A 12,414-nucleotide genomic window follows, 5' to 3' on the forward strand; every position below is an offset into this window, starting at 1 on the left:
AGGTGTGAATCACAATGCTTATGCAGCCAAAACAGCAGCACCCATATAGAAGATAAAGGTATCAGAAGGTTTGGGAGAACACCAGATTTTGTAGAAGTATCTTTTTTTAAAAAAATCATTGGGGGTGAACCCTGTAAAGGGGAGCCTGAAAAGCAGCCGAGAGAGAAATGAGCATGGTCAGTGGTCTCAGAATGCTGCCCAACTGTTTCCCGGCGGGAGGGATGCAAAAAGAGGGGAAGGAGGACAGACAATTGGAACAATTAGCAAGAGCACTCCACACCGCAAAATGCTTTAGCAGGCACTATCGTTCCTCAGCATTATACAACACACTAGAATTCCATCATTATGCTAGAGGAGATATCTATTACACTTTCTTTGGGCACTCTTGGAGCAATGTGCAAACTTACCCATCTCACCCGTTAGCATGTGTGAGGTGTGCCTGCCTCCAGGGGTCCCATACCTCCTACGGGGGAGGGGAGCATGAATAGGTTTCCCTGTTGCAGGGGTGCCATCTTGGATAAAGCATTGTGGTGGCCCAGGAAAGCCCCACCCTGCATAATCAATCACATGACACAGTGCACACACCCCATTTGAATAGGAACGCCCATCAACTTTGTAGGGACCCGACCCCCTCAAATTTTGGGGGGGGGGGCAAAGCCCCCATGGCACCTAGGAGTTGGTTCCTATGCCCCATTGCCCATGATACTGGAAGTGGAAAATGAAGAAAAACAACTTGCATATTAGGGCACATACTGTGTGCATTTTTGGATGTAGCCCACTGACTGTAAGAAATTACTGCTCAGCTCAGCTCAGTTCCTACAATAGGAAGCAGAAAGAGCTGCTGTTTGTAGGCTGGTTCTTGCTGAGAGCACACTGGCTTTGCATTTTACCAAGGATGGGGGAGCTGTGGTCCTCCTGATGTTTCTGGAGTAAAACTCCCATCATCCCTAACCATTGACCATCTAGCTGGGGCTGACAGCTGTTGAAGTCCAATAACATCCAGAGGTCCAAGCTTTGCTTCCTTGAATTTGCCTGGTGCTTTTTGGACCCTGCAAAACTTGGCTCTTGGCCCTTGCTGCCTGCCATGACGTGCTTCCCAGTCCTGCCTTTGCCTGTATTCCCTGGTTTTCCTACACCTGACCCTGCCAAGATATACCTCTCTGTTTCTGATCTAGCAAATTGCCTTCATATCTCAGCTGGCTCCTGGCACTGGCAATATGGAGCCCAGACAAAAAAGAAAAAGGTCCCCCACCCCTTGCATAATGTATACAACATGTGTTATGCAGAGCTTGCTGCTCTCTGACAAAGAAAGGAAAAATAGAACAGAAAGGCAAAAAGCCCTCCTGAGATGACATGTTGCAGTGCTTTAAGATGTTTAACAATTGATATGATCTTTGCATTAGAATGCAGTTCTAAATGAAACAGATACTGTGAGATATGATTAATCCTGCCCACTTTGCTACATGCTTCAGATTCTTTTTTGGTGACTGCATTTAATCGCTCTCAATAATAAATTATCTTCCAGATGCTGGAGAGAACAGCTTGTCCCAATGAGTTTGGTGAATGCAAAGTACTGAAAATGTGCATTTAGGTTACCACATTAATCCCTGACCTTACAGTCATGGCAAACAATTACATTTCACGGAAGTCCAAAAAAATAATAATGGAGTGGAGTTGTCCAGAACCCAGTTGTCTTCTTGCACATGCAAGAGCTTCCTCGTGTACTGCAGCTTTGCTGGCATGAAATGGGGGTCCAGATCCAAACCCCAGTCTGCCAACTGCTGGCATCTGCCTCAGAAGGCAATGCAATGAAGCAAAGAACTATGCACGCCTTTGCAAGAGTCTGCCCTTGCTCAAGAGGGAATACTGTGGCTTGCACAGAAAGGGATATGTCTAGCTCCCCAGGAATTAAAAATGCGTGCCTATCTCCTCAGGAAGCATTTACGTGCCCAGTTATGCAATGAGCAGTTTCCTGTGTTAGGTAATGAATGCATCTGCAAGTCGCTTCCATATATACCGGTATAATTATAAATCACCTTCTAAAAAACTGTCTCAAGTCAAGCAGATCAATAAAAACAGTTAAAAACAGCTAATACATTGAAAACAAAACTGAAAACATGCAAAGTAAACATTCGTGATAAAGACTCATTCATCCAGCTGGGGAAACCTGTTGGAACAAAAATGTATTTGTTCCTGGAAAGTGCAAGTAGCAGGCACCTGTCGTATAATAATAATAATAATAATAATAATAATAATAATAATAATAATAATAATATTTTATTTATACCCCGCCCTCCCCAGTCAAAACTGGGCTCATGGCGGCTCACACCAATAAAATTACAATAAAACATAAAAAGCAATTGATTAAAATACAGATTTAAATACAGTATTAAAATTTAAAATGCAGCCTGATTTTAAGTAGTCCATAAATCCAAGCCATGAGGGAGGAAAACACAGGGGTCAGACTAAGTCCAACCCAACCCAGGGATGCTATTCCACAGAACAGGGGCAGCTACACTAAAAAGCCCTGCTATAGTTACTGTAGAGTGAGCTTCTGGTATCTTTAGAGAAACTTTCAGGGAAAACTCTCCCACCAACTGCACCATTCTAAAAAAAATGCATACACTACAAATATACTTGTAGTGAACTCAGTTGTCTGGCTGCTGCTCCCTCTGTGGCCAAAATACCATCCATGCAGAAGAGGGAGGTTATCGCCAGGCTCAGAGGAACCCTAGGGCTTGCAGAGTACAAAAAAGAACTTGGTCGTGGGGGGAAGGACTCCTAAGGGTAGGGCACCTGAAAACAGCCTAGTGTGCATGCTCAGTAGCCACAGAATGCTGGCCGACTGCTAGAGGAGCCAGAAATAAGCAAATAGAAAACTGCAAGAGTGGGTGTGCTGGCATAGAGTTTCCTGGAAGAGAGCATGACTACCTGGCTAGAAACCTGAATAGGAGCAATCTGCTATCCTGCTGCAGATTTATTTATATTGACTTATTTATTTGTATATCCATGTTTGCAGCTCGTGGCAAAACATGCATATGGTACCCAAGTAGTCTCCCATCCAGGCATAATCAGGCCAAGACTTCCTTAGCTCCAGCAGCAGTTATTGTAGCTTATGCTTTCAGATCACGTCCCCTGGGCTCACTTAAGCTGGCACGCTACATCCTTCTTAAGTTAGCATTTCAGATGCAGGAGCGATGTAAGAGAGTACTGCTGCTATGCCATGAGAATGACTGACTGGCATCCAAACCGTGACCTCCTGTCCACATTTTGTGGAGCTCCATTACCAAACTGTACTGCATTATCAAACACAATGCTCACGTGGCAGGGGTTGGCAAACCAGGCAGTGAAGGGCAAACAAGGAACTTCGGCAAAGAGCTTTGCAGCCATTCAGGAACCAGCCTTGGAGCTGCATGCTGACCAGACAGGAGCCACCTTCAAGGTATGCTAATGTGTGAAGCAGAGCGTCTACATGGTGACTGCACAAGCAGAGGTAGGTGGCAATTCTGGTTCAGCTGATAGATGGGAGGGGCAAGGAAGTGATCTTGCCTATTTGATTTCTTTGCCTCCTGTGGGTTCTAAGCAATACACTGCAGCTCAGGTTGTTTTGAGATATCAGTGCCTGTAGATATCAGCAGCGTGGGAAAACAGGGTTTCGGCATAAGGAAAACGTTTAAAGACAAGATGACTAATTTAGAATGCAACAATTACTTTGAAGAATGACACCACTATGGCTTCCCCATGATCTGAAGGCCATAAGAGTTTAAGATGGAATACCCACAGACAGATAAATTAGACAATGCTGGATTCTGGGAATTATTCATCACTCAGCACGGTGCTGAAAGTAATAATTCCTCCTCACCTCCCTTTTTCCTTCTCACAGCCCCTCCCCTTTCCATGTTGCCTGCACTGCCTTTTGTTCCAGATACTCTCCCGAATGTTTTCTGGATGCACATTGGTAAACATAAGCATGTATCCAGGTTAGGGATAGAGGAGAAATTCAGTTTGGTTAGGATTTTAATGTGAACCTAACCAACTCCCACTCCCCTTCCCCCCCCAAAAAAAATCAACACTATTCTCACTATCCTTCAAAATGCTTACTCCTCCAAATTTTGTGAGGTCGTTCTCCAACCAAATTATGCGAACAAAAACACAGATATTAGGGGGAAGTGTCTGTGCAAGTGCATATATTAGTGAAAATAACATGAAATGCATTTTGTTGGGCAGAATTGTTTTCAATGATGTCTATATTAGAAGAAAATGTCACTAAAATTTGCTCTAACAATAACTTTCTTTAAAAATTGCAAACTGATGTGCAAATGTGGACATGGAAGTGTTAATCTAGTGACATCTGGAGGGCTGCATGTGCCCAGCACCAAGTCTTTGTGTCCAAATGTGCAAGGGTTTACACTGAAAGCACTGAGCATTCTTACTAAGAAGTAAATCCCACAGAGTTCAATGGGTTTTACTCACTAGAAAGTGTCCTTAGTACTGCAGCCTTAGAGGTATGTAAACCCAGAATACAATCAAGGACAAGAGGTAACAAACATAGCTTGCCTTCCACGCTTCTGCTCTCTTCTCAAGTCTTTGAATTAAGATATCTTCTGCTGCATCTTGGAAGTGTGGCTGCAAGGAGGGGGTAGGATGCAACACAGTAGTTATTGTTGATGATGTGCAACCTCATACTTTATTCAAGTGCTTGTTATAACAATGTAGACTGGTGGACAATGAATTCCGGGGGCAAGGAGAGGGTTGGTAAAAATTAAGAATGATTGTTCTGTCCCTAGGAAAGCAGGTGACAAGTTTCCATTGAAGTTAGGGAAATGTTACATTGCGTTTGCAGATTGCTTATGTTTGTCATCTGAAAAAGAACCTTTTCCAATCTGAGGACAGGTAGCTAACCTCATGGGAATTGTGGGCAGAGCTAAAAAGGTGTGTGTAGCCAAAGCCTACAGGGCCAGCTCACAATCTCTCTCACAAATGCATATGAACACACTTTGCAGATATACAACACACATACACACTCTCCCATATAAGCCGTCTTGTAATGGCAGGAGGTTGTGTGGGAGTCATCCTTAAAATATGACAGGTATGTGGGAAAACCACAAGAATTTGTTTCCTGAAATAATCTGAATCTGGTTGCTTTCAGAGAGAGAATACTGAACTGAACGGACCACTGCTGAAAAAGTACAGCTGCCCATATATCTGCAGATGCTCTTGCCAAAAGTGATTATCTTTCCTGGTCAAAAAACCCCCAAATATATAGAAGAAATCCTGGAAAACAAAAACAAAACCAGGTTTCACTCGTTCCTTGCTCTGGCAAGTGTGTGAACAGCCAGCAGCACTACCATAAAAATCAGTGAAGTGAAGACTATGCAAACTCAGTAGTTTTTTCCTCTCTGATGTGGCACCAGGCTCCGAAGCTCATCCCACCCAGTAGACTCGTTGTGCAATGTAGCAAATAATAATTCTTTCATAGTCTGTCAAAGGCCTGGCTGATAGCCAGTCACTGACATTGCCTTCCTTAACAATTGTGCAGAAGAAGAAGGGATCAGAACCATTCTTAAAAGAATAGATAGCCCCAGATGGGAGGATGAGGAGGGAGCAGTGTGAGAAACAGACGGGGTGGGGTGTTGGGAAGCCAGCTCATTTTCTTCGGGCTCAGGTTCCTCTGTGCTACTCAGCAACTTCCAGCTTCCAATGTGTGGCTGGATTGCATTTGTGTGCTCTAGAGAGGGAGGGACCGTGCATGGAGGGTGGAATTCTACAGCAAAAATCAAGCTCTCTGCACACGCAGAGCACTCCCCCAATACTCACTTCAAAAGTTGCCAGATGTGGAGCCAGATTCAACATGTCTTTGGTTGCTAATGGGAATACCTGCTAGATGGGGGTGCATTAGAAGCAAAACTGCATGCAAAGCTATGAGCCTTATTTGGCTTTCTTCACATATTCTCCTGTTTGCAACTGGCCATTCTGCTGTGCGTCTGCCTCACCCACAAGTGAACGACAGGCCACCACAAAGAAATAATGAGGCAACGCAGGCGGGTCAAGCCTTACCTTGACCCTTGTCTGTGGTCCTGATTCTTCGCTTGCATAAAACAGTGGCATCCACTGCTTCTCAAGTCTCCTCTGTACGTACTTTTGAACCTCCAGCAAGATCACAGGAACAACTTGTTCGTGAAGTAAATACCCCCAGCCTCCATTCGACTTCATTATCTAAGGGAAAAGGCGAATATATCAGCAAAATATATTGCCCTTTACCTTCAAAGCACATTCCCCCTCTCAGAGCAGTGATGTATTTATTGTGTCTGCCACCTCTGGGCAGAAAGATTTGCTGCCCTTGAGAAGAGAGAGCTGCACACAAAACTGTCTCTGATGTTGAGGTGGCAGACTCCCCAAGAGCCACTTCAGAGAAGCCACACAGCTGGTATCTATCAAAGGGGGCTGTGGTGAGGAGGCTCTTCTGACCTTCTTCTTTTGCCTCACTCTGAGGAAAGGGCCTCAATTGAGGGGCGCTACCCTTCAAGTGTCATTGCCAGTGCAACACCCTTGGCATGGCCTCCAGCTGCAGTGGCCCAGAAAACACCATCTCACTAGCAGGGCCAGCTTCTCTGAGGAGAGATGGCAGGGCTCTGATGGTGCTGCAGAGCAAGGAGTTGGAATAGGTGCCCGCATCCTGGTGCCTCTTCTCTCTCCCCAGCTGCGATGCGACGCCTCCTCAAATTCGCAAGTGCACCAGTTTGCCCACCTCAAGGGTGCTGTAATTTGTGTCTCTGTGAGGGCTAAACTACAATGCCCAGAATGCTTTGAGGGAGAGAATGTGCTTTAAAGGTACAGTATAGTGTGTACACAGCCATAGTCCAAAAACAACTAGAAAAGCATGAATAATTTCTATGAAAAACGAAGCCTGGCTACCATGCAAAGTAATAATAATAATAATAAAATTTTATTTATACCCCGCCCTCCCCAGTCAAAAACCGGGCTCAGGGCGGCTGACACCAACAGAATTACAATAAAACATAAAAACAATTAATTAAAATACAGATTAAAATACAATGTTAAAATTTAAAGTGCAGCCTCATTTCAAGTAGTCCATAAATCCAAGCCATGAGGGAGGAAAACACAGGGGTCAAGCTGAGTCTAACCCAAAGGCCAGGCGGAACAGCTCTGTCTTGCAGGCCCTGCGGAAAGATGACAAATCCCGCAGGGCCCTGGTCTCCTGGGAAAGAGCGTTCCACCAAGTTGGGGCCAGTACTGAAAAGGCCCTGGCTCTAGTAGAGGCCAATCTAGCCATCTTATGGCTCAGGATCTCCAGAATATTGTTGTTTGTGGACCTTAAGGTCCTCCGCGGGGCATACCAGGAGAGGTGGTCCCGTACAATCTAGAAATTCTCTTTCCTATCAAATAATTGTTTGTGCAGACAAAGCTAAACTCAGTAACGCCAGGATGGTGGTGCAGTGGAACAGGGTCACCAATATGACACCCGTGTGTGTCTGTGTGCTCACTAGTTCTCCCATGGCAGCTGTGAAATTATCTTAGGAAATATCTCCTCAAAAATCCAAAATGCACAAGAGACTTTATGCTCGCCCTGCTCATTCCCTGATTTTCAGCCTATTGCTGCTCTGTGTCAGCTTCATTTCTGTTCAGTCTGGATCATTCTGTACTGGCTTTTTAAAAATAAAAAAACACCCAAGAGCTGCATATAAATTGTGTGCACCTTTCGTATGCAGCCAGATGGGTGGAGTATAATTATATTATTATTATTATTATTATTATTATTATTATTATTATTATTATTATTCCCCTAATTTTATTTATTTAGTTCCATTTTTAAACCACCCTTCACTGGTGAAGATCCCAGGGTGATTTCGAAAACACAGCAAAGTCATTCAATTAAAAACAACAGAAAACCTTAATCTTTACCTAGAAACAAACAGACACAACAGCAGAAGGCAATATCAGTGTATCTGCCCTAAAACACATTCCTCTCTTAAAAGCTTGAAAGTAGAGATTTATATGCTTTTTGATGCATTCGTTCCCTCAAATATATGTTTTTAGAAATATTTTCCATGCAAAGCAAGGGATTTCAGTGCGGTTGGTTTGTTGTTGTTGTTTTTTTAACAGTGATTAGATTGCAAAATTTGGATGCACACATAACTGGATTAATTGCTGTGTCCCAATCCACATATAAATCCAGGTGAATTACATTGGTGAATTATGCTGGGTTTGAAATGCAGACGGAACAAATTTTCACCACTAGTGGAAGAATACTTTTGTATATATCTTGTCACCTTCAATGATTTTATACCAGGGATTTTATATATAACAGAAGCCACACAGAATAAGTCCTCAGTTCTTCTTGGTTCATACTTTATGGGTTTGAACTTCTCTCTCTTTTTTTTATGTTGATTGTAGGTCTTGGCTCATTAGGCAGTGGGAAAATTCTTGGCTGTTTTCACATAATATCTTGGCTAGTTTTTCTTCAATTCCCTTCGTCTCAAGGCTAAACTTAGCGTTCCCTGACTCCAAGGCACACCATAAAGTCTAATCTCTTTCTACACTGTGGTAAAGCCATTGAGGGATTATTTCAACATATCGATTTCTTACCAATGCAGAAATCTTTCTGCATTTCTTACCCCTCTCCCCGCTGCCACCACCGAAATGCGTGCACACACAGTGGCAGCTGATGGTACGAACCACGCTATAAATTAAACCTGAGAAAGAAGCACATCCTTGGGAATGTAAAATGCCAGCAGTCCACCAGATGGAGGTCAGTTTTATGTCATGGAGTTCCAGGAGTTTCCAGTCATGGGGACACAGCCAAACTCTCCACACACACCAAGCATGGAATGTTACTTTAGCTGCAGTATAACGGGTCACTGCAGCACAGTTTGAATGCTGTAATAGTACGGATAGGGGAGAATCGCTTCACTTTTAAAGCTGAACCTACCTACAGTGGTGCCTTGCTACATGGGCGTAGGCAGGGGGGCAGTTGCCCCCCCCCAGAAGCAGGGCCGCTGGCCAGCCTGCCCCACTGTCCGGTGCCGTCTCCCTTCTCCCTGGCTGGGCGTGGGGCAGGTGGAGGGAAAGCCAGCCAAACGCTTTGTGCGGCTCTGGGGCTTTCCCTCCACCTGCCCCACAGCCAGCCGGTTAGAAGGGATGTCTCCCTGGCTGGCTGTGGGGCGGGTGGAGGGAAAGCCAGCCAAACGTTTGCGTTTGGCTGGCTTTCCCTCCACCCGCCTCGGCAATCGCAGAGGGGGAGGAGGGGATCGGAACAGCCTGATTTCGGGCTGATCCTGGCGCCCCCTCGCCCCTGCCGATCGCGGAGGGGGTCGGAGGCAACCTCTGCTCGAAAAATCCTTTTGTTAAGCGAAAATTTTGTTGAGCAAGGCACCACTGTACATTCACACACTCCAAAACAATACACGAACCAAAGCACAGCAACCCTTTGAAATGCACACTTCTCCAAATTTTGCAGCAAGCTGGGCAAGGGGAAGGTGGCACAGGCCATTAGTGACTGTGCCGTGTGCCAGCTCCTCCTCCAACCTGGGGAATTGCTGTTGTCCTATCAGCTAGCCCTCGGGACCTGTGGCTGCTGCTGCTGATGATGATGATGAATGCCAGGTCGGCTCTGAGTAAGACTTCCTTCATCCATGATATGATTGTGGGTGAGAGGGCTGATCTGGTCTGCATCACCGAGACCTGAATGGGTGAACAAGGTGGAGTTGGTCTTACCCAACTGTGCCCACCTGGGTACTTGGAGCAGCATCAGGGCAGACTTGTGAGACAGGGAGGAGAAGTGGATGTGGTCTATAGAAATTCTCTCTCTCTCTCCAGGCTCTGTCTGGTTTATGGGGGGGAGGGGATCTTGTGCACGTGTTCCTGGCGTTGAGCAATCGGAACAGATTAGTGATTCTGCTGGTTTCCCACCTGCCTCGCTGCCCAGCAGTCTCGCTGCCTGAGCTGACAGAGCTGGTCTTAGAGACAGTGTTAAGGACTCTGAGATTGCTGGTTTCTGGTGACTTCAACATCCAAAGCGGAGAGACTGGTTGTGGAGGTGGTTCAGCACTTCATGGCTGCCATGACAACCATGGGGCTGCCTCACTCTGTTTTCTCAGCTGGATAGGAAGAGAGTGATCTGAAAGTGGGGGACATTGACCTCAGTCCTTTGTCATGGTCAGATCACTTCCTGTTGAAATTGAGGCTTTCAGGTCCTCTCTGCAGAGGCAGGGCACCTATTACGACGGTCTGCCCTAGGAGGCTGGTGGATCCAGTGGGCTTCTAGATGGTTCTGGGGTATTTTCTGGCTGATTTGACTGACGGTCCTGTCGAAGCCCTGGCCAAACTCTGGAACATGCAAATGGCTCAGGCTATTGACACCATCATCCAGAGCTTGGGAGTACATTTTCAGCAATATGCCGATGACACACAGCTCTACTTCTCTTTTACATCCGCAGGAAAAGCAGTGGAGATGCTGGACCAATGTCTTGCCTTGGTAAGACTGGAGGAGAGCCAGTAAACTGAAGCTCAGTCCAGATAAGACTAAGGCACTGTTAGTGGGCAGTTCCCTGGATGGATGAGAGGTAGCCTGCTCTAGAGAAAGTAAATGTTAATGCAGGGGTCCCCAAACTAAGGCCCGGGGGCCAGATGCGGCCCAATCACCTTCTAAATCCGGCCCGCGGATGGTCTGGGAATCAGCATGTTTTTAAATGAGTAGAATGTGTCCTTTTATTTAAAATGCATCTCTAGGTTATTTGTGGGGCCTGCCTGGTGTTATTACATGAGTAGAATGTGTCCTTTTATTTAAAGTGCATCTCGGGGTTATTTGTGGGGCATAGGAATTCGTTCATTATTATTTTTTTCAAAATATAGTCCGCCCCCCCCCACAAGGTCTGAGGGACAGTGGACCGGCCCCCTACTGAAAAAGTTTGCTGACCCCTGTGTTAATGCAATGCGAGAACTGGTCTGTCCAACACAGTCAAATCTTAAGCTCTTAATACCAACTGATTACCTGCTCTTGCTCCATTTTTGTAGCTGGACTGCCAGGCCCAAAGAAGTATTTCCTATTCAAATATTTATTCTTAATGTCCTTAGATTTTGCTTCTCTCAGTTCTTTATTTCTGTGAAGCATCCTACGGAACTGTTCAATGTCTAGCCAGCACGTGAGGTCAATGCTGCAAATAAGGTAAAAGAGTACTTATTTTCATCTCATTACAATTTCCATTGACCAGTTGACCAATTAGGTCCTCAACAATCAAATATCCATTATCATGTGAAGGCTACAATCTTCAACAGAAAAACCAAGGGGAATTGCTTCTGAGTAAATACACATAGGATTTACACCAGGAAGTCACTTTGTACCACAAGTAGTTTACCAACCAAATTTATTTTCCCACACCTTCACAGCAGTCATGAAGAAAGTCTGGAAATAGCGTGGTGAGAGCAACAAAGAACCTTCTAGCACCTTGATATTTAGCAACTCAGACACTATCTTCACTATGCATTTAAAGCTATGTAATACCAGAGTGAACAGTTGTGGCTTCCCCCAAAGAATTCTGGGAAGTTTGTTAAAAGAGCTGGGGTTTTTTTAGGAGACCTCTGTTCCCCTCACAGTCATACAATCCCCAGACGTCCCTGGGGAAGAGGTACTGACTGTTAAATACTCTGAGAATTGTTTTATCTGATAGTTAGATGTCATTTGTATATGTATATTGTTTTGTTGCATATTTTAGAATCTCTAACTCTTTGACTCCATCTGTACCTTACATTTAAAGCTCCCTTATACAGTGGTACCTCTAGTTGCCGATCCATTTCGGGGTGCCGTTTGCACCACGAAAAGTCCACAACTAGAGTGCCTCTTCTGTGCATGTGCATGGCGCAATCGAGCGCTTGTGTGCATGTGTGCAGATCGCTTTTGCGCATGCACGTGTGGCAAACCCGGAAGTAAACACTTCCGGGTTTGCCGTGTTCGTAAGCTGAAAGTCCATAACAAGAGCGGAACACATCTAGAGGTACCACTGTACCATTTTGACAGTCATGGATTCCCACAAAGAATGCAGAGAACCACAGCTTGTTAAGGGCCCCTCACAGAATCCCCATAGTTCCCTGGGAAGACTGATTGAGCATCCTTAACCCCTTAACCAACCATGGAATCCCAGGGTTTTTTTGGAGGAAGCCATGACTGTTAAATTCAGACAGTAGTACTTTAAATGTATGGCTATAATCCCAGAATCTCCTGCGAAAAGCCAGCCAGGGGAAGGGATTCTGGATGGAAAGCTTCAGCTGAGTAAGACAGCAAAATGTCTTGGACCAGCCTTGCACAGCTTTTATATTTCCTTTCAGTTATATTTTCCTTTCTAGTGAGAAATTACATCTGCGGACATGGGCGTACCCAGGATCAAAACTAGGGGGGGG

The 12,414-nt window shown here is 45.2% G+C and overlaps 1 protein-coding gene across 3 annotated transcripts in view; it reads right to left on the minus strand.

The window, feature by feature from the left end:
* The window catches only part of RGS22 (regulator of G protein signaling 22), an 80,528-nt gene that overhangs the window by 17,437 nt on the left and 50,677 nt on the right, over positions 1–12,414 (minus strand). For 2 of the 3 annotated variants that reach the window (XM_060277686.2, XM_088675740.1), the window contains 3 exons: positions 11,012–11,174; positions 6,058–6,216; positions 4,558–4,626 (listed from right to left, as the gene is read on the minus strand). In XM_060277686.2, coding sequence (XP_060133669.2) covers positions 4,558–4,626; positions 6,058–6,216; positions 11,012–11,174 — 391 coding nt within the window. The remainder of the gene's footprint in view (positions 1–4,557; positions 4,627–6,057; positions 6,217–11,011; positions 11,175–12,414) is intronic. The other variant, XM_088675741.1, reaches the window with a different exon arrangement.

The sequence above is a fragment of the Zootoca vivipara genome, chromosome 8 (genome assembly GCF_965207765.1).
Source record: "Zootoca vivipara chromosome 8, rZooViv2.hap1.1, whole genome shotgun sequence".
Taxonomy (NCBI): Eukaryota; Metazoa; Chordata; class Lepidosauria; order Squamata; family Lacertidae; genus Zootoca; species Zootoca vivipara.